Source organism: Oncorhynchus tshawytscha, linkage group LG09, assembly GCF_018296145.1.
Source record: "Oncorhynchus tshawytscha isolate Ot180627B linkage group LG09, Otsh_v2.0, whole genome shotgun sequence".
NCBI lineage: Eukaryota > Metazoa > Chordata > Actinopteri > Salmoniformes > Salmonidae > Oncorhynchus > Oncorhynchus tshawytscha.
This window is the reverse complement of record NC_056437.1, coordinates 15190056-15209039: the sequence shown is the minus strand read 5'-3', so window position 1 is coordinate 15209039 and position 18984 is coordinate 15190056. Positions and strand designations below refer to the sequence as shown.

The window sequence follows — 18984 nt, the reverse complement described above, 5'->3', positions numbered from 1 at the left end:
AATTGTTTAATCACAGCTGAGTGACATGGCACAGAATTGCAAACATTGTTAATCTCTAATCAACATTAGAGAACCCTGAATTGAGGAACTATCTCTCTCACAATCTCTCTAATAGGAGTACAATCTGCTCACTCATAAGTGTTTAAATTCCAGAGGCACCGCCCTCTACTTTGGGTGGGGGTTAAGGCAGTGTTTCCTAAATTCGGCCCTCGCACATTAAGGGGTGCATGTTTTGGTTTTTGCCCTAGCACTACACATCCGATTTAAATAATAAAGTAATCATCAACCTTTGATCATTTGAATCAGCTACGTAGTGCTAAGGGGAGAAAAAAAACGTCACGAGGACCGAGTTTGCTAAACGATGGGTTAGGGATAGAATGGGTCTCCCGAGTGGCGCAGTGGTTTAAAGCACTGCATCTCAGTGCTAGAGGCGTCACTACAGACCCTGGTTCGATTTCGGCCGGGATAGGGAGTCCCATAGGGCGGCACACAATTGGCCCAGTGTGGGCCGTCATTGTAAATAAGAATTTGTTCTTAACTGACTTACCTAGTTTAATAAAAAAATAAAAGGGTAGGGACATCCCAAGGATCCCGGATAGCGGAACAATTTATTTCTCACGGCCTGAGGGCGGATATCCTTTGCGCATCATCATCAAGCATGCGCGCAAGCTGACAGTAGAGACAACATGGCGTAACGAAGGAAGCAAGAGTACAAAGAAAAAAAGCGGAGGGAGACACAATAGAAAAAAGTTTAGTTCGAGTCTTGAAGACTGTAACATTTCAAAGTATAGGAATGGACCCACGTCTAAAGTTAGATTCGAGGTTTTGATAGTGATTTTTCACCCTGGAATACACTATAAACTACTTGGTGCAAATTGGAGCGAATGTTGATAACGTTACAGGTAAGATAATTTACCTTGGCTAAATGTTAGCTCGCGAGCTAGCTAACGTTAGCTTTTTAGCGAGCAATCTGCTACACGTTAGCTACAAAGCAGCCTGTTTTGACTGGAAGAAAACTACACATTTATCTGGCAATGCAAGTACCTCCGGGAGACCTTTTCAACTGAGTAGGACACGAACTCATGTCAACTATTTTGAGCATGGCTATGGAAATGAGCTGGCATGAACTTAATTTAGCTTGCGTGCTAGTTTCTGATAGGTAGCCTACAATCATCCCAGGCTACTGCTAGCTATCGGAAATGTAATAAAGAAGAGGACGACACTTTTTTGAGGGGGGGGGGAGCAAGCTGCCAGCACTTTGAAGAAACGTTGTTAGTTTCTTACACACAAAAAATTATGGACGTCAAAGTTGTTTTAAAATAACCGTGCGGCGTCCGGTGCAGTGAGGTAATTGAACGTTTTCATTTATCACGAGCTTGTTACTAGGTTTAGTAATGTGCGAAGAACTTGCTAACTCAAATATTACAATCGCCACAGCTACTTTACGTTCCATCAAGTTTGGCTTGCTACTTTGTATCCATTAGGTTGTATTGCGTTGCTTAAACAAACCCTTTGTGTGACAGATTAGCCACGTACACTGTTATTGATCAGGCGCTAGAAAGTTGTGAAAGTATTTTTGTTTCATTAATGTGAGACAGCATTATATTCTACCGGTCCCTCCAATGTTGCACTTCTTTGAACCATCTGGTAACCTTTGTGGTTACCTAAAAAAATGTGGCAGTATTTTATTACATTTCTATTTAACCAGGCAAGTCAGTTAACTGTTGGACCTATATCCATCCTGCCCTGCCTTTCTAAAGTCTTTGAAAACCAAGTGAACAAACAGATCACCGACCATTTCGAATCCTACCATACCTTCTCCACTATGCAATCTGGTTTTCGGAGCTGGGCACGGGTGCACCTCAGCTACGCTCAAGGTCCTAAACGATATCATAACCGCCATCGATAAAAGACAGTACTGTGCAGCCGTCTTTATTGACCAGGCCAAGGCTTTTAACTCTATCACCGTATTCTTATCGGCAGACTCAACAGCCTTGGTTTCTCTAATGACTGCCTCGCCTGATTCACTAACTACTTCTCAGAGTTAATTGTGTCAAATCGGAGGGCCTGTTGTCCAGACCTCTGGCAGTCTCTATGGGGGTGCCACAGGGTTCAATTCTCGGGCCAACTCTTTTCTCTGTATATATCAATGATGTCACTCTTGCTGCGGGTGATTCTTTGATCCCACCTCTACGCAGATGACACCATTCTGAATACTGGCCCTTTGGACACTGTTTTAACAAACCTCCAGACGAGCTTCAATGCCAAACAACACTCCTTCCGTGGACTCTATCTGCTCTTAAATGCTAGTAAAATGAAATGCATGCTCTTCAACCCATCGCTTCCCACACCCGCCTGCCAGTCTAGCATCACTACTCTGGACGGTTCTGACTTAGAATATGTGAACAACTATAATACCTAGGTCTGGCTAGACTGAACTCTCCTTCCAGACTCATATTAAGCATCTCCAATCCAAAATTAAATCTAGAATCATCTTCCTATTTCGCAAAACAAAGCCTCCTTCACTCATGCTACCAAACATACCCTCGTAAAACTGACTCCTACCGATCCTTGACTTTGGTGATGTCATTTACAAAATAGCCTCCAACACTCTACTCAGCAAATTGGATGCTGTCTATCACCATGCCATTGGTTTTGTCACCAAAGCCCCATATACTACCCACCACTGCGACCTGTACGCTCTCGTTGGCTGGTCCTCGCTACATATTTGACGCCAAACCCACTGGCTCCAGGTCATCTTTAGTTTTTTTAAAGCGCCACCTTATCTCCGCTCACTGGTCACCATAGCAACACCCACCCGTAGCATGCGCTCCAGCAGGTATATTCCACTGGTCATCCCCAAATCCAACACCTCATTTGGCTGCCTTTCCTTCCTGTTCTCTGCTGAGCCAATGACTGGAACGAATTACAAAAATCACTGAAGTTGGAGACTTATATCTCCCTCACTAACTTTAAGCATCAGCTGTCAGCAGCTTACCTATCGCTGCAGCTGTACACAGCCCATCTGTAAATAGCCCAACTACCTACCTCATCCCATATTTGTTTGTTTTTCTACTCTTTTGCACACAATTATTTCTACTTGCACATCCTCATCTGCACACCTATCACTCCAGTGTTAATTGCTAAATTGTAATACTTTGCCACGGTTGGCCTATTTATTGCCTTACCTTCTTACTTCATTTGCACACACTGTATAAAGATTTTTCTATTGTGGTATTGACTACGTTTGTTTATCCCATGTTTAACTGTGTTTGTCGCACTGCTTTGCTTTATCTTGGCCAGGTCACAGTTGTAAATGAGAACTTGTTCTCAACTGACCTACCTGGTGAAATAAAAAAAATAACATTCTTATTTACAATGATGGCCTAGGAACAGTGGGTTAATCTGCCTTGTTCACGGGCAGAACGACAGATTTTTACCTTGTCAGCTCGGGGATTCGATCTAGCAACCTTTCGTTACTAGTCCAATGATCTAACCACTAGGCTACCTGCTGCCCCACGTTCCCATGTTTTCCTGTCTCACCTTTTTTGGTGACCACAAACACCCACAAGTTATTCTGGGATAGTGTTTTTATTGCATTGCTCTTTCCATGTTGATAGAAAACTCCTGTATATTACCATGACATGTGTTTGATGTATTACATTGACCATTGTGGAAACCCTAACAATGTTAGCAGTGTTAAGCCATAGGCCTATTATCTTGTCAAGTGGCCCCATTATTGAAATTACTGTTATTCCAGTTGGTTACCCCACTAATGCGTTGACTGGGTTGGAGGACTGTCAGTGTTTGGTCTCTATGATATATCGTTAGCTTGTTGCCTTGAATTGAACTAAGTTGATGAAAAATGTTTGCCACACATAGGCGAATGAATGTGTGAGAACTATAGTAAGGACAACACCAACAATGAGAGAGGGGACCAGGCCAGCCAACAAGACGGTGTCCCAAATGGCACTTTATTCCTTATTAGGGGCATTGTCTCTGGTCAAAAGTAATGCACTATATAGGAACTAGGGTGCCATTTGGGATGCGGTCCAAGGGTCCTTGACTGCCAACGTCTGGCTTCCTCTTGCTCTTTCTCTCTTTTGTCTTCATTTGTATGAAAAAACCTGCATTTAGAAATACGTTTTCATTTTCCCGTCATTCTCTGTTGCGTGGTGATACAGGGCAACCATTGAGAGGGAGAGAGATGAGTATGATTTAACACTAACAAGAAGTTCATTCAGATGTCTTATTTGTCAGGTTTTTAATTGAGTAGGAAAATATAGTCAACAATGGTACTGTGGCGCTGTGAATCCAAGATGGAGGAGACAATTACAGTATTGTTCAAAAGTTTGGTCACTTAGAAATGTCCTTTTTTTTAAAAGAAAAGCTAATTCTTGGTCTTAACATCAAATTGATCAGAAATACAGTGTAGACATTGTTAATGTTGTAAATGGCTTGTAGCTATAAACGGCTGATTTGTTATTGATTTTTTTTCTAAAAAATGGAATATCTACATAGGTGTACAGAGGCCCATTATCAGCAACCACCACTCCTGTGTTCCAATGACATGTTGTTAGCTAATCCAAGTTGATCATTTTAAAATGCTAATTTATCATTATAAACCATTTTGCAATTATGTTAGCACAGCTGAAAACTGTTACGCTAATTTGAAGAAGCATTTAAACTGGCCGCCTTTGGACTAGTTGAGTATCTGGAGCATCAGCATTTGTGGGTTCGATTACAGGCTCAAAATGGTCAGAAACAAAGTTCTTTCTTCTGAAACTCGATAGTCTATTCTTCTTCTGAGAAATGAAGGCTATTCCATTCCAGAAATTGAAGATCTTGTAAGTTGAAAAATGTAGCCATACAATGACAAATGTAGCAACACAATGGAAAAATATATTGTATTAAAGCTAGAGTCCTTAATTTTTCTAGGCACACGGGTGTTGGAAAATAAACATGTCAGGTCACGCAGCTAAATATTTAGGCGCATATGCGAGAAGAATGGTTGCACTGTAGAGCCCTGTACATCTGGCTATAGCCCTAATCCTATAACAGCATCAGTCTATAGCTTAAACACTTTAGTACTATTTTCTGCTTGGTTGGAATATGAGCTCCTCCTGACAGGAAAAGACTCCTGAACCCAGGTCCCGCTGTGAAGGCCAGGACAACCAGTATTCTCTCTGTGCTCCTCCACTCACATGATGGGTATCTATTGTAGAGGTCGACTGATTATGATATTTCAATGCCGATACCTATTATTGGAGGACCAGAAAAAACGGATACCGATTAATCGGCCGGGAAAAATAAAAATAAAAAATATAAATAAATATTAATATATCTATATATTTGTAATAATGACAATAACAACAGTACTGAATGAACACTTATTTTAACTTAATATAATACATCAATAAAATCAATTTAGCCTCAAATAAATAATGATACATGTTCAATTTGGTTTAAATAATGCAGGAACAAAGTGTTGGAGAAGAAAGTAAAAGTGCAGTATGTGCCATGTACAAAAGAGCTAATGTTTAAGTTCATTGCTCAGAACATGAGAACATATGAAAGCTGGTGGTTCCTTTTTAACATGAGTCTTCAATATTCCCAGGTAAGAAGTTTTAGTTTGTAGTTGTTATAGGAATTATAGGACTATTTCTCTCTCTGTACGATTTGTATTTCATATACCTTTGACTATTGGATGTTCTTATAGGCCCTTTAGTATTGCCAGTGTAACAGTATAGCTTCCGTCCCTCTCCTCGCCCCTACCTGGGCTCGAATCAGGAACACATCGACAACAGCCACCCTCAAAGCAGCGTTACCCATGCAGAGCAAGGGGAACAACCACTCCAAGTCTCAGAGCGAGTGACTTTTGAAAAGCTATTAGCGCGCACCCCGCTAACTAGCTAGCCATTTCACATCGGTTACACCAGCCTAATCCCGGGATTTGATAGGCTTGAAGTCATAAACGGCTCAATGCTTGAAGCACAGCGAAGAGCTGCTGGCAAAATGCACGAAAGTGCTATTTGAATGAATGCTTACGAGCCTGCTATCAAATCAGAGACTTAATTATAACATAATAACACACAGAAATACGAGCCTTAGGTCAAATGGTAGAATCCGGAAACTATCATCTCGAAAACAAGACGTTTATTCTTTCAGTGAAATTCGGAACCGTTCCGTATTTTATCTAATGGGTGGCATCCCTAAGTCTAAATATTCCTGTTACATTGCACAATCTTCAATGTTATGTCATAATTATGTAAAATTCTGGCAAATTGGGCAGCCCAAACTGTTGCATATACACTGACTCTGCGTGCAATGAACGCAAGAGAAGTGACACAATTTCACCTGTTTATTGCCTTCTAACCTGGATTTCTTTTAGCTAAATAGGCAGGTTTAAAAAATATATACTTCTGTGTATTGATTTCAAGAAATGCATTGATGTTTATGGTTAGGTACAGTCGTGCAACGATTGTGCCTTTTCCGCAAATGCGCTTTTGTTTTGTCATCCCCCGTTTGTCGAAGTTGGATGTCTTTGTTAGGAAGAAATAGTCTTCACAGTTCGCAACGAGTCATGTTAGCAGGCAATAGTAACTAAATTTCACACATGCAAGATAGCAAATTTAAGCTACACTTGTTGTGAATCCAGCCAACATGTCAGATTTCAAAAAGGCTTTCCGGTGAAAGCAAACAATGATATTATCTGAGTATAGCACCTCCGTAAACAAAGAAAGCATATTTAAACCCTGCAGGCGCGACACAAAATTCAGGAATAAAAATATAAATCATGCCTTACCTTTGACGAGCTTCTTTTGTTGGCACTCCAATATGTCCCATAAACATCACAAATGGTCCTTTTGTTCGATTTAATTCCGTCTCATATATATATATAAATATATATATATATATATATATATATACGCATTTATTTGGCGCGTTTGATCCAGAAAACACCGGTTCCAACTTGCGCAACGTGACTACAAAATATCTCGAGGTACCTGTAAATTTTGCCAAAACATTTCAAATTACTTTTGTAATACAACTTTAGGTATTTTTTAACGTAAATAATCGATAAAATTGAAGACAGGATGATCTGTGTTCAATACAGGAGGAAAACAAACTGAAACTAGCTTTCTGGTCACGCGCCTCTATCTAACAGTACACTTCAAGTGACCCTCGTTCAAGATGGCCTTACTTCTTCATTACACAAAGGAATAACCTCAACCAATTTCTAAAGACTTGACATCCAGTGGAAGCGATAGGAACTGCAAGAAGGTCCCTTAAAAATCTGGATTCCCAATGACAACCAATTGAAAAGGGACCTAAAAAAAAATCTGAATGCTTTGTCCTCGGTTTCGCCTGCAAAATAAGTTCTATTATGCTCAGACATGATTCAAACAGTTTTAGAAACTTCAGTGTTTTCTATCCAAATATACTAATAATATGCATATCTTATCTTCTGAGGATGAGTAGCAGGCAGTTGAATTTGGGCATGCATTTCATCCGGACTTAAATACTGCCCCCTGTCACCAAGATGTTAAAAATATATACTTGTGCATTGATGTTTATGGTTAGGTACACATTGGAGCCACGACAGTCCTTTTTCACGAATACGCACCGCATCGATTTTATGCAACGCAGGACATGCTAGATAACTACACATGGTTGATGATATGGTAGACGATCCCGCAGGTGAAGCCGGATGTTTAAGTCCTGGGCTGGCGTGGTTACACGTGTTCTGTGGTTGAGGCCGGTTGGACGTACTGCCAAATTCTCTAAAAATTAAGTTGCAGGCAGTTTATGGAAGAGAAATTAATGACATTTTATGGCAACAGCTCTGGTGGACATTATTGCAGTCAGCATGCCAATTACGCACTCCCTCAACATCTGTGCATTGTGTTTTGTGACACAACTGCACATTTTAAAGTGGCCTGTTATTGTCCCCACCACAAGGTGCACCTGTGTAATGACTGTGCTGTTTTATCAGCTTCTTGATTTGCCACCTGTGGATTGATTATCTTGGCAAATGAAAAAATTGCTCACTAACAGGGATGTAAACACATTTGTGCGCAACATTTTAGGGAATTAAGCTTTGTGTGTGGAAAATGTCTGCGTTTTATTTCAGTTTCATGAGCTTTGCATGTTGCATTTGTAGTTTTAACATAACAAAGCGACCCTTGAATAATTAGCCTAAACAATAAATAAAGCGTTCCATGTCAGCAATTGCATTCACAAATGCATTCAACTGGTTATAGTCTTTGCTGTAATAAATGCTTTACAAAAAACAATGTTATAACACTGGTATGCTTATTTATTTGGTGTTTGCATTCATTGTTTACATTCTTTGATCGCCAGTAGGTTCCACAACTAATCACATTTTTACACACAATTTATTCCCCTTTCCGTCCTGAGCAACCAGTAAACATTCCCCTGTTTCAAGTTTATTTGTCACGTCCTCTGCATCTAATATGCTGTTAGTGTTCTGAGTTTGTCATAAACAATTTGATGTGATTATGATAGACTAAGTCAGGCCCCATTGGTCACGTGCATGGATTGCGATGCATACACGTGCCACGTAAAGAGTGCAAGGGTTGAGGGAATAGGGAATGTTTTTTTTCCTAAACAAATTAGGTATTTCGATAACAGAACTTTTCAGTCAGAAATGGCTGTAATTATGTTACAGCTTCAGCAACACGGACAGCGCGATAAACACTTGATGTTCTGTGGTGGCCGCTGCAGCAGGGAGGAAAGACAGACAACGGGTGCTAGTCACACAGGCACTTTTTAAATCTGAGCCCAGTCTGACACAATCAAATCAATTGCGGCCGGACTCACTCTAGTCATTTGTCTTAATTATTTAATCAAACAGTGCACTTAAAGCATCAGACAGGCTCAGTGCATATAGTTGATTTTATTAAAACACATAGGTCTATATATGGAAAAATGCACATTTAAAAAAAAAAAAAGAAAAAAGTGTACCAGTCGTTTGGTCCAAAGATTTCGACCAAGATTTTTTTGGGGGGTCAGCCCTAGTTAAAAAGCAATGATATCCTTTGCCACTTATCTTACAACATATCTCGAACCAGTCAAACTATTCAACCAAACTATAAATTAATACATTAAGTTTCATTCCAGCAAATTTCTAAGTTACACATTTATTGTACAACCAGTAAAGGAGTTTTGAAGCTGAGGGTTCAGTATTTATGAAGTTTGGTAAGGAATATGAAAACTAGCATAGTTCAGCTAGTTTAGCCAGGGAAAAAGAGTTTGGGCCTGGTGCGCATGTGCAACAGCTGGGCGCACGTATGCGCACTAGGCTAATTCAGGAGGCTGAAGGGGAAACATTTGATTTAAACAATTCAGAAACAAATAGATGACTTATTTAAGGAGAGCAATTTCACAAACAACCCTGAAATCAGATGTAATTTTCAACAGTAAATCCAAGCTTAAAATTATATTTGTGTGAACCTGAAGCCAGAAAATTGTGAATTCCCCTCTGGACACGGTGGACTCCTCACCGCTTTAAGTGCCCGAATTGAGTCGGCTGGGAGAAGCAGCTGTGCCACAGAGCTGGAAGCCAGCCAGCACCGGTCACTGCAGAACCAGCCACGGAAACAGCAGAACAGGGCTGTCCCTGCCTGATCCTCGCTGCCAGGCGATTGGCTGTACCGAGTGGTCATGTGACCGGGTGCTGGCTGGATGTGCTTTCAGCATCGGACACAGTTGAGAAGGAGATGGGATGGACACTGTCACTGCTATCGAAATGGGGTAAGGTTTTGCTTTTTCAATTATTGAAAATACCCCCACTTCTCCTTTCTACAACGGACAAAAATTGAGACATTTAAAAAAAATTCTGTCTGTTAATGGGGATTAGGGGCAGGCAGGGAGCTCCTGGGGGAATAATGGTGTGTTTGTGTGAATAGCGAGGCGTAGCCGCTAAGCCTTTTGGAGGGTGAGACTTCTGCTTAGCCTAGCTACCGGTTATGCTCCAACAAAGCAGACGTGTCATTGTGACTGTGCGATGCTGTCTTTCTTTGGACGCTGTAGGGTTGCTATGGGGTCAGTCTGACAGTGGCTGTGTCGTCTTTGTCTGGGTTGACGTCGTCATTGGTTAATCCCTGGTTGTATTGTGCTGTGAAGGGCTGGGTTAGTTGGGTTGTGTGTGTGTGAGCTCACACCACTGTCTGCCTACTTTTTCTTTGTGGTGTCAAGGGAAGGGCATTTGTCGCTCAGCAGCTGACTGCTGGGTTTTTTCTGGTTTAGCTATCTGCTGAGGGGGGTCTCCATCCATAGTGTGTTTCTCTCTCTCACACACCCTTTCACAGATTCACAAAAAGCCTCATCCATCCAGTGCAGTGCTACGTTCACTGCCAGTGTTAGACGAAAGGTAAATGTGAGTGCCTGCCTGGTTGTTTTATCGTGTCAAGATGGAATCCTCATTTTCGAGAGAGGAAGATGTTAATTTAGAGAATTAAACACGAGGAGAATTTGTCATTTTCATTATACATTTTAATGCACCAGGAAGCATCAACCTGCAAAATGGATACCCAGAATTAGCCAATTTAAGGGGAGGATGTATTTTAAGAACATTGATGCAATATTCATGAGGTAGAAAGAGGATGCAGTCCCCTTCTTTCTCAGCCCCTGCTCTGTTCTTTTCAATCATTTGTTCATTCCCCCCTTCGTGTTTCTTCTCGCTCGCGCCCCCTTCAAACCCTTTTGTAGGCAAAATTTGACAGGTTTAGCATATATGGTGCCAGTAGCGGTTTGCTTTGTTCAATGTTGTGTTGCTTTGTTTTCTCTATCTAGAGATATTACTGACTGATTTTTAGTGGGCTGAGTTCTGTGGGTGTATAGCTACATGATGCAGAGGGAGAGGACATGGTAAGATTCTAGATTATTATTTTTTTTAACTTGCAAGCTTTGTGTATTGTACAGTTACAGCATACACATTGTATCCGTTGAATTTAATTTTAAAAAAATGTTTTGATTTCATCCATGACCTAGCCTACGTTTACTGCACACTCGTGAATGACCGAGGAAGAGTGATCAATGTTGTCTACTAGCCTAATTAAAATAACAGCGCATTAGTCTAATATCTGGAGGAAATACATTTTGTGAAATATAGGTTAAAACTGTACAGTAAGGGGCAGGAGAAGTAGCCTAATACGGAAATGATGTGGTGATGACAGGGAGCTCATGCAGATGGGTCTAACTGATATGATTCTGAACTGATGTGGATGTTGACGTAATTGATAATGCAATAATGAAACTGATATAAGCCTATGGAGTTGTGTAATTTTTAATACAATTTGTGTAACTGTAGCCTACCTTCCTGCCAAATATCTATAACAGCCATATTCACTAATACTATAGCATTTGTTGATAGTACACTATGGCACAGTACAATGATCATTGTAGCATTGCAACCTCATTCTGTATCCCATCCTCCTTCATAGTCAGCAGTTGTAGATGCTGGCTGTTAAATGATGGTGATGATAAGCTCTCTTTTATGGCGTAGGCTAGAATTGAATCTCCAAAATGGCTGCCAATTGAACTACTTCAGTCTGCATCTGCCAACAGGGGCTTGTCTTTTGGCTCACCTTCTGCAGTTCTCCACTGTATTGTAAATGCATCAAGTGGCAGTGTATCCATACAAACCTTTTTTTAAATACACATCCCCGAACCAATTTCGGTTACCCCTTTGCATCAATAGATATAGAACCCTGATATGTGTTCATTAGCCAGTGCATTGACAGAACTCACAGGGTGATTCTGGAATGCTGTCTTGTTCTTTTCTACCCGTCCTCTGTATAGGATCCAGCCTAGTGAGGGCAGTATTGACATTTTGGGACAGACTCGCTGCCCAATCAACCCTTCCTAATTGACTCACTGAATTCGATTGGTGCTTCATTGAATCTTTGGCAAACAAATGTTGCTCTAGTCTAGGGAACCAGGACATTGTGTCAAACAAACCAATATCATGGTTCTGAATTACTAATATTGCACTGTGAAGTTGATTGTTTAGTCAATGTCGACCAGGGGATAATATACACCACTGTTAAGGTTAGTTAGGTCTGAATGCTTTTGCCGGAGTCAGTTCTAGTGGTAGCATTGCTAAAGAGTTCCAAAGAATAAGCGTTCATGCCAAGGCCTTTGCTGATATTTGACATGTCACTCACTGATCATTTGGTAACCAAAGCATTTTTGATACATTTTCCACCAGTGATCCAGTTACTACTCATCCCCGCTTGCTTGCCTCCTACCCTCTCCATGATGGATGATCTAAAAATAACTTTTCCTCAGCAAGAGTTGTCTTCATAGGGCTGTAGGGGGCTCTGTGGGGCGTGAGTAACGGTGTTCCCTTAGCTGGCCGACTACATCTTCGGTTTTCTAGATCCTCTTCCCAGCTGCTCTCAGAGAAACCCAAGTTAACACATTAGTAAACCACAGCCTGCCCTACTCATAGTAGATGCAATGCACAGTCTCTGTGGTATGGTCCTTGCAAACGTTGTTGGTTGCAGTAGATAGCAAAGATTTTTAGTTTCATTAACAAGGAGTATAGTGTAAACCGTGCCCATTTTGGCCTAGGCTTAAATTGTACAGATGTGGTCAGAGAACATGTGTGATATGGATTATCAGTGTTGGAGGATGAGGTTAATATTGAAAATATAAGGTTCTAATCTATTGGACTTTGTGGTGTTTAGACAATGCCATGTGCATTGAGATTTCAGTGGATGGAAATCAGTGGTAGTTGGCCATGAACCATTTGACAGGTGGTATGGCAAGAGATGGTATGGCACCGTTGTGCTCTGGCTGTAGCTTCACAGTGGTGGACTGGGCGTCTATGTCAGCTGGAGACTTGGAAAAATTGGTCCTTGCATTTAATCCTCTTTTTTTTTGTCTTTTTGTTCTTGCATCTAAACAAAATGAATGTTTCTCAATATTTTTTGCTAAAATGTAGGCAAATAACTACGCTATTATTGAACGGTTATCGTAATTACGATGATCCACTTCTTCCATCAACCGTTTGTCTGATAAAAGTCCTTGTTAAAAAATTAAATGCAGGTAAGCTAGTCCAACCACTGACATGGCTTGTAAAATCTGCCCAGGCGTGAATTAACAAGCCTAATGTTTTTAAAACCTGTGTGAATTGCTCTTAACCCAAAGCCATGTAAGGCATTTACAACTCTTATTCTCCAGATCTTATTCTCAACTGTTTTTCATAAAATCTTGTGTGCTGCTTTTTGTTTTAATGTGACTTGCTTTGGCCCTCGCAACTGGCCTCGTCTTAAGTCCTGCCGCTCTGATTTGAAAAAGGCTTTAATTCTTAGAACCTTTGCTGAACTGTAATTTTCCAATGTAATGGTAGAGGATATGGTGCTATAAATGTATCAAGGCTTTTTAAAGCCCATTTTCTATGAAGAGCTGGATATTAATTGGCATTGTGTTATGGACACTGTCACCACTGACCATAATGTAGCCTAGCAATCAAATGTAGGCTTCCAGATGAATTGTGATTGAGGCTCTGTCTGTTTTTATGGGCAATTTTCCAGTGCTTAGTAGGAGTTGATTCAACCTTATTAACCGTTGTTAATGTGTTCTTGTCCTTAGGTCAAGAGGTAGTCCAAGATGGCTGCAGCGTCTTATGATCAGCTGCTGAAGCAAGTGGAGGCACTGAAGATGGAGAACTCCAACCTTCGACAAGAGCTTGAGGACAACTCCAACCACTTGAACAAACTGGAGACTGAAGCCTCAAATATGAAGGTAATCAGACCTCTTCTATGGTACACTAAGAACCCTGGGTCGACGGTCGTTAATTATGGCACATGCAGCAAAACATTTAGCTATGTAAACTGACTTTTCTTATTTGAGAGGTACAGACAAAGCATTTCTGATTCATGTCTACTGAACACAAGCCAGCTTTTCCTCTTCACTCAAATGCTTGTACCAACTCAGTGACCTTAGTGTCCACTAGAGGTCGACTGATTATGATTTTTCAACGCCAATACGGATACCAATTATTGGAGGACCAAAAAAAGCCGATGCCGATTTTAAAATATTTTTTTTAAAGAAGGGGGAAAAAGTATTTGTAATAATGACAATTACAACAATACTGAATGAACACTTATTTTAAGTTAATATAATAACTCAATAAAATCAATTTAGCCTCAAATAAATAATGAAACATGTTCAATTTGGTTTAAATAATGCAAGAACAAAGTGATGGAGAAGAAAGTGAAAGTGCAATATGTGCCATGTAAAAAAGCTAATGTTTAAGTTCCTTGCTCAGAACATGAGAACATATGAAAGTTGGTGGTTCCTTTTAACATGAGTCTTCAATTTTCCCAGGTAAGAAGTTTTAGTTTGTAGTTGTTATAGGAATTATAGGACTATTTCTCTCTCTGTACGATTTGTATTTCACATACCTTTGACTATTGGATGTTCTTATAGGCACTTTAGTATTGCTAGTGTAACAGTATAGCTTCCGTCCCTCTCTTCACCCCTACCTGGGCTCGAACCAGGAACACATCGACAACAGCCACCCTCAAAGCAGCGTCACCCATGCAGAGCAAGGGGAACAACCACTCCAAGTCTCAGAGCGAGTGATGTTTGAAACACTATTAGCGTGCACCCCGCTAACTAGCTAGCCATTTCACATCGGGTTACACCAGCCTAATCTTGGGATTTGATAGGCTTGAAGTCATAAACAGCTCAATGCTTGAAGCACAGCGAAGAGCTGCTGGCAAAATGTACAAAGTGCTGTTTGAAAGAATGCTTACGAGCCTGCTGGTACCTACCACCGCTCAGTCGGACTGCTCTATCAAATCAGAGACTTAATTATAACATAGTAACACACAGAAATACGAGCCTTAGTTTCCGGATTCTACCATATTAATGACCTATCATCTCGAAAACAAGACGTTTTATTCTTTCAGTGAAATACGGAACCGTTCCGTATTTTATCTAACGGGTGGCATCCCTAAGTCTAAATATTCCTCTTACATTGCACAACCTTCAATGTTATGTCATAATTACGTAAAATTCTGGCAATTTGGGCAGCCAAAACTGTTGCATATATACTGACTCTGCGTGCAATGAACGCAAGAGAAGTGACACAATTTTGCCTGGTTAATATTGCCTGCTAACCTGGATTTCTTTTAGCTAAATATGCAGGTTTAAAAATATATAATTCTGTGTATTGATTTTAAGAAATGCATTGATGTTTATGGTTAGGTACACATTTGAGCAACGACAGTCCTTTTTCCCGAATACCCACCTCATCGATTATATGCAACGCAGGACACGCTAGATAACTACACATGGTGGTTGATATTACTAATTTAACTAGTGATTATGATTGATTGTTTTGTATAAGAAGTTTAATGCGAGCTAGCAACTTACCGTGGCTTCTTACTGCATTTGTGTAACAGGCAGTCTCCTCGTGGAGTGCAATGTAATCAGGTGGTTAGAGTATTGGACTAGTTAACTGTAAGGTTGCAAGATTGAATCCCTGAGCTTATAAGGAAAAAATCTGTCATTCTGCCCCTGAACAAGGCAGTTAACCCACCGTTCCTAGGCCGTCATTGAAAATAAGAATGTGATCTTAACTGACTTGCCTAGTTAAATAAAGGCACAAAAAAAAATGGCCAAATCGGTGTCCAAAAATACCGATTGTTATGAAAACTTAAATCGGCCCTAATTAATCGGTCGACCTCTAGTGTCCACCCTGAGATTGGAAGGGTGTGATTTCAATCCCTGGCTGAGTCATACCAAATACTATACAAATGGGCATTCCACATTAAGGAGAGAGATCTGGGGTAAGGCGTCCTGTCCATGGGGTGTACTTGTACATTAAGCTTTCCTCACGCAACAGTCGTTACTGTGTTTGTCCCAGTTATTGCTTCACTCAGTAGGCTACATCAAGCACAACAGTGGGATATTTCCCTAGGCAAGATCTTAGAACATAGTCTGTCTTCCAGCTTTGAACAACCAATATGTAAGGTGTTAGGGTTGTGTGCCCTGCTGAATTTTAGGAAGTCATTTAGACTCTCTAATCCGCTCCCTCTCAATATAGGCCTAGCTATCGAGGAAGACACCATGATGTATCACGGATAGAAATGTTAGCTAGTATCCAAGACAGAAATAAATATATCCTCCTCATCATGTCAACATTCTCTCAAAACCCCTTCACAGGCCTCTCGCTCTCCCGACACATTCCCCTGTATTGCCACTCAAATTAGCCCCTCAGCTTCAACCTCCCTATCTGCATCCCAGAGTCGGTCTGTCTCTGAAAACGTTATTTGGCTGTCATCCTCGTTCCCTCAATTCCTCTCTAAGCCTATTGGAAAATGGGGGGGTTGAGGGAGGCCCCTTGGATCCTCTCCCCCAATGCATTTTCATCGGAGTTGAGGAAACAAGGACTGAGGAAGGAGTGATTTGGCAGTTAGTAACATTTGCAGACACCAGGACTCTGTTCACGAGAAGAGCTGCGATCCTGGGCTAGGCTGCTGAATCTCTCTTTCTCACGCACACACACACACACACACACTCGTTGAATGTACCAGCCTGCTAGGTGTCGTTGCTTTAATTGGATGATGTGACCTGGCAGGCTGAGGCTTCAGGAGGTGATTTAAACTCCTAGGGCTTTTCTGTTCTCACAGGAACATTTGGGTTCTCAACTATCTCTGTCAATGTCTTCTACCCCGCAATGCACCCTTGGGTAGTGAGTGGTGCCACCTCACAATAGGGAGCACTACTTTCTTAAATGTACGAGTGGCAGTGAATGTAGTGGACTACTCATTAGCCCACGAACTAAGGACAAGAGACTGCAAATCCTTCCCTCAATCACAAATCAACCCCTAGGGGTTGATACTCTCTGATCTTTTAAAATACCTAGAGGATATGGGCTAGGGGTTAATACACTCTGATCTATTAAAAGGCCTAGTTGCTTTTGTAGAGTGTTTCCTGGGAATGAGTGTCACCGTGGAAGGACTCACAGTGTGTTGGGACTGGGTGAGGTATATGTCTGGTGCAGGCTTAGTCAGTATTAGTCATTTCTGGGGAGCGTCTTAATGTGAGTAACACTGACACATACTTTGTGAGACTGTACTCACTTTCCAGTAGCATTGGAGCTGGTTGAGGTTTCTCTCCCACTTTTGGGCATTTCAAATGAGGGGTTCTGCTCTGCCCTTGTCTGAGGAGAGTCCTACTTTGTGAGTAGCCTAACACTGATTATGCATCCTTTATCTCAGTATGTTTGGAGCTGGGTTTGAGGTTAGCCTGATTCTCACTTTTGGGGGTCTGACGGCTCTACTCTTAGACTGGCACATTCAGCACTGCTGCTAAGCTATCTATTAACAATGCACCCCATCAGCTCTGCTTTGCCTCTGCATCCGCTCTGGCTCAAATTGAAAACCTGCCAACTCAGTCAGTTTAGTAAGCCAAGGGCTAGGCTACCTGCAGTCTGATATTTCATGCTGGAGGGAGGTGGCTGTTGCACACCCCCTTTGTGCTGCTGCAGATACAGAACTAGCCTGGTTTTGGCTTAGGGATTTATCTGGCACTAGCTTAAGGAGAGCAAGGGGGTGAGAATGATTTAAAAAAATAAAACAATTTAAAGTATAATTTCTGCCTTTGCTGCAACGACGCCATCCATTGTGTTGACCTGTATTGTTGAGAAATCCTTCCTGGACTGTGAACTATAGTGTTGGAGGTTAGGTTCCTGCATCCTGCAATGCTTACTAAATAGAGTTTAGCTTAATGCTTATTGTAAGTGGGCTGTTTTGTTGGTTAATGGTAGCCTAAGTAAGAATAAACTCTAAAGTACTGTAATGCAATGTTTCTATATAGTCTAAATAGGGGGAAGGGCTATCATTTGCAACCAAGTGAGAATTATTAGGCCTATCTTGTGGAAGAATGGCCTGTTAGTATTCCTTACAGGGGAGAACCCCTGTTGAGATCATAAAAGATAAATCATAAATAATGAGATTATTCAGGGGGTAAATAATGATATTGTTTATGACTAATGGATGAAATTTAAAGACAGTCTGCCTTTTCCCTTTGTGCTAATCAGTTTCATATTCATCAGAAACCCCATCTCCCTCTGGCACTTTGAGATCGATGTAGGCTGCTTGCTCTGACGCTCCCTTCCCTCTGCACGTTGGGGAAAGCTGTCTTTTTTTAGCGTCTCTCTCCCTTCCTCTCATTGTATCTGATGAATGCGCCTCTCTCAGTTCCGACATCCAGACATTTCCTCTCTCCTCGGGTCTCAGGGTCTGCGTCCCAAATGGTACAATGTTTCCCTTTTATAGTGCACTACTTTTGACTAGGGCCCATAGGGTGCACTATATAGGGAATGGGGTGCCATTTGGGACACAAACAGGCTGTCACAGGCTCACAGCTGCAGGGAGACCAGAGGAGAGCATGAACAACAGCCTCTCCATCAATGAGCACTGAGCAGGCTTCCTCTCTCCTACACACCAAGCCAATTACACACAGCACAACAAGAGCTCAATTTCAGTTCAATAATTATGTTTACGAGCACGCGCACTCACACACGCACAAAGACACATCGAATTGTACTTGCATCTTATGTAACCCAGTTCTAACAAACCATACAGCTTTAGATGAGCACTAAACCTCTAAATCCTCAGTCATTCCATCCTGTATGTGGAAAGGGATGCTATAAAGTGACATTTTGCATTTGATATCAAGTTTCTGGCAGGAAGTTTCTTCATAAGAAGTTACTAGTGAAATTGAAATGGCCTTTTGTGGGATCAATACTAGTGGCTCATTCCACAACATAGTGTAATAGTGCCACTGGGTTAGTTGAAACAGACTTAGTTCTCAGAACAGACAGGTTATGATTTAAGATTTCTACTTTACGCATGTCTTGGTACTTTTATTGTGAAAAGTTCAGACCTGGCTACTTGCATAAGTGTAAAATATTTGGGGCCCTGAATCTCCTAGGGT

The 18984-nt window shown here is 41.2% G+C and overlaps 1 protein-coding gene across 1 annotated transcript in view; it reads left to right on the top strand.

The window, feature by feature from the left end:
* Positions 1-666: 666 nt before the first annotated feature.
* apc (APC regulator of WNT signaling pathway) overlaps positions 667-18984 on the top strand; it is a 47179-nt gene continuing 28861 nt past the window's right edge. Inside the window, 2 exon segments of the mRNA XM_024430946.2 lie at positions 667-902; positions 13624-13776. Of these exon segments, the coding sequence (XP_024286714.1) occupies positions 13642-13776 (135 nt within the window). The 5' untranslated portion in view covers positions 667-902; positions 13624-13641.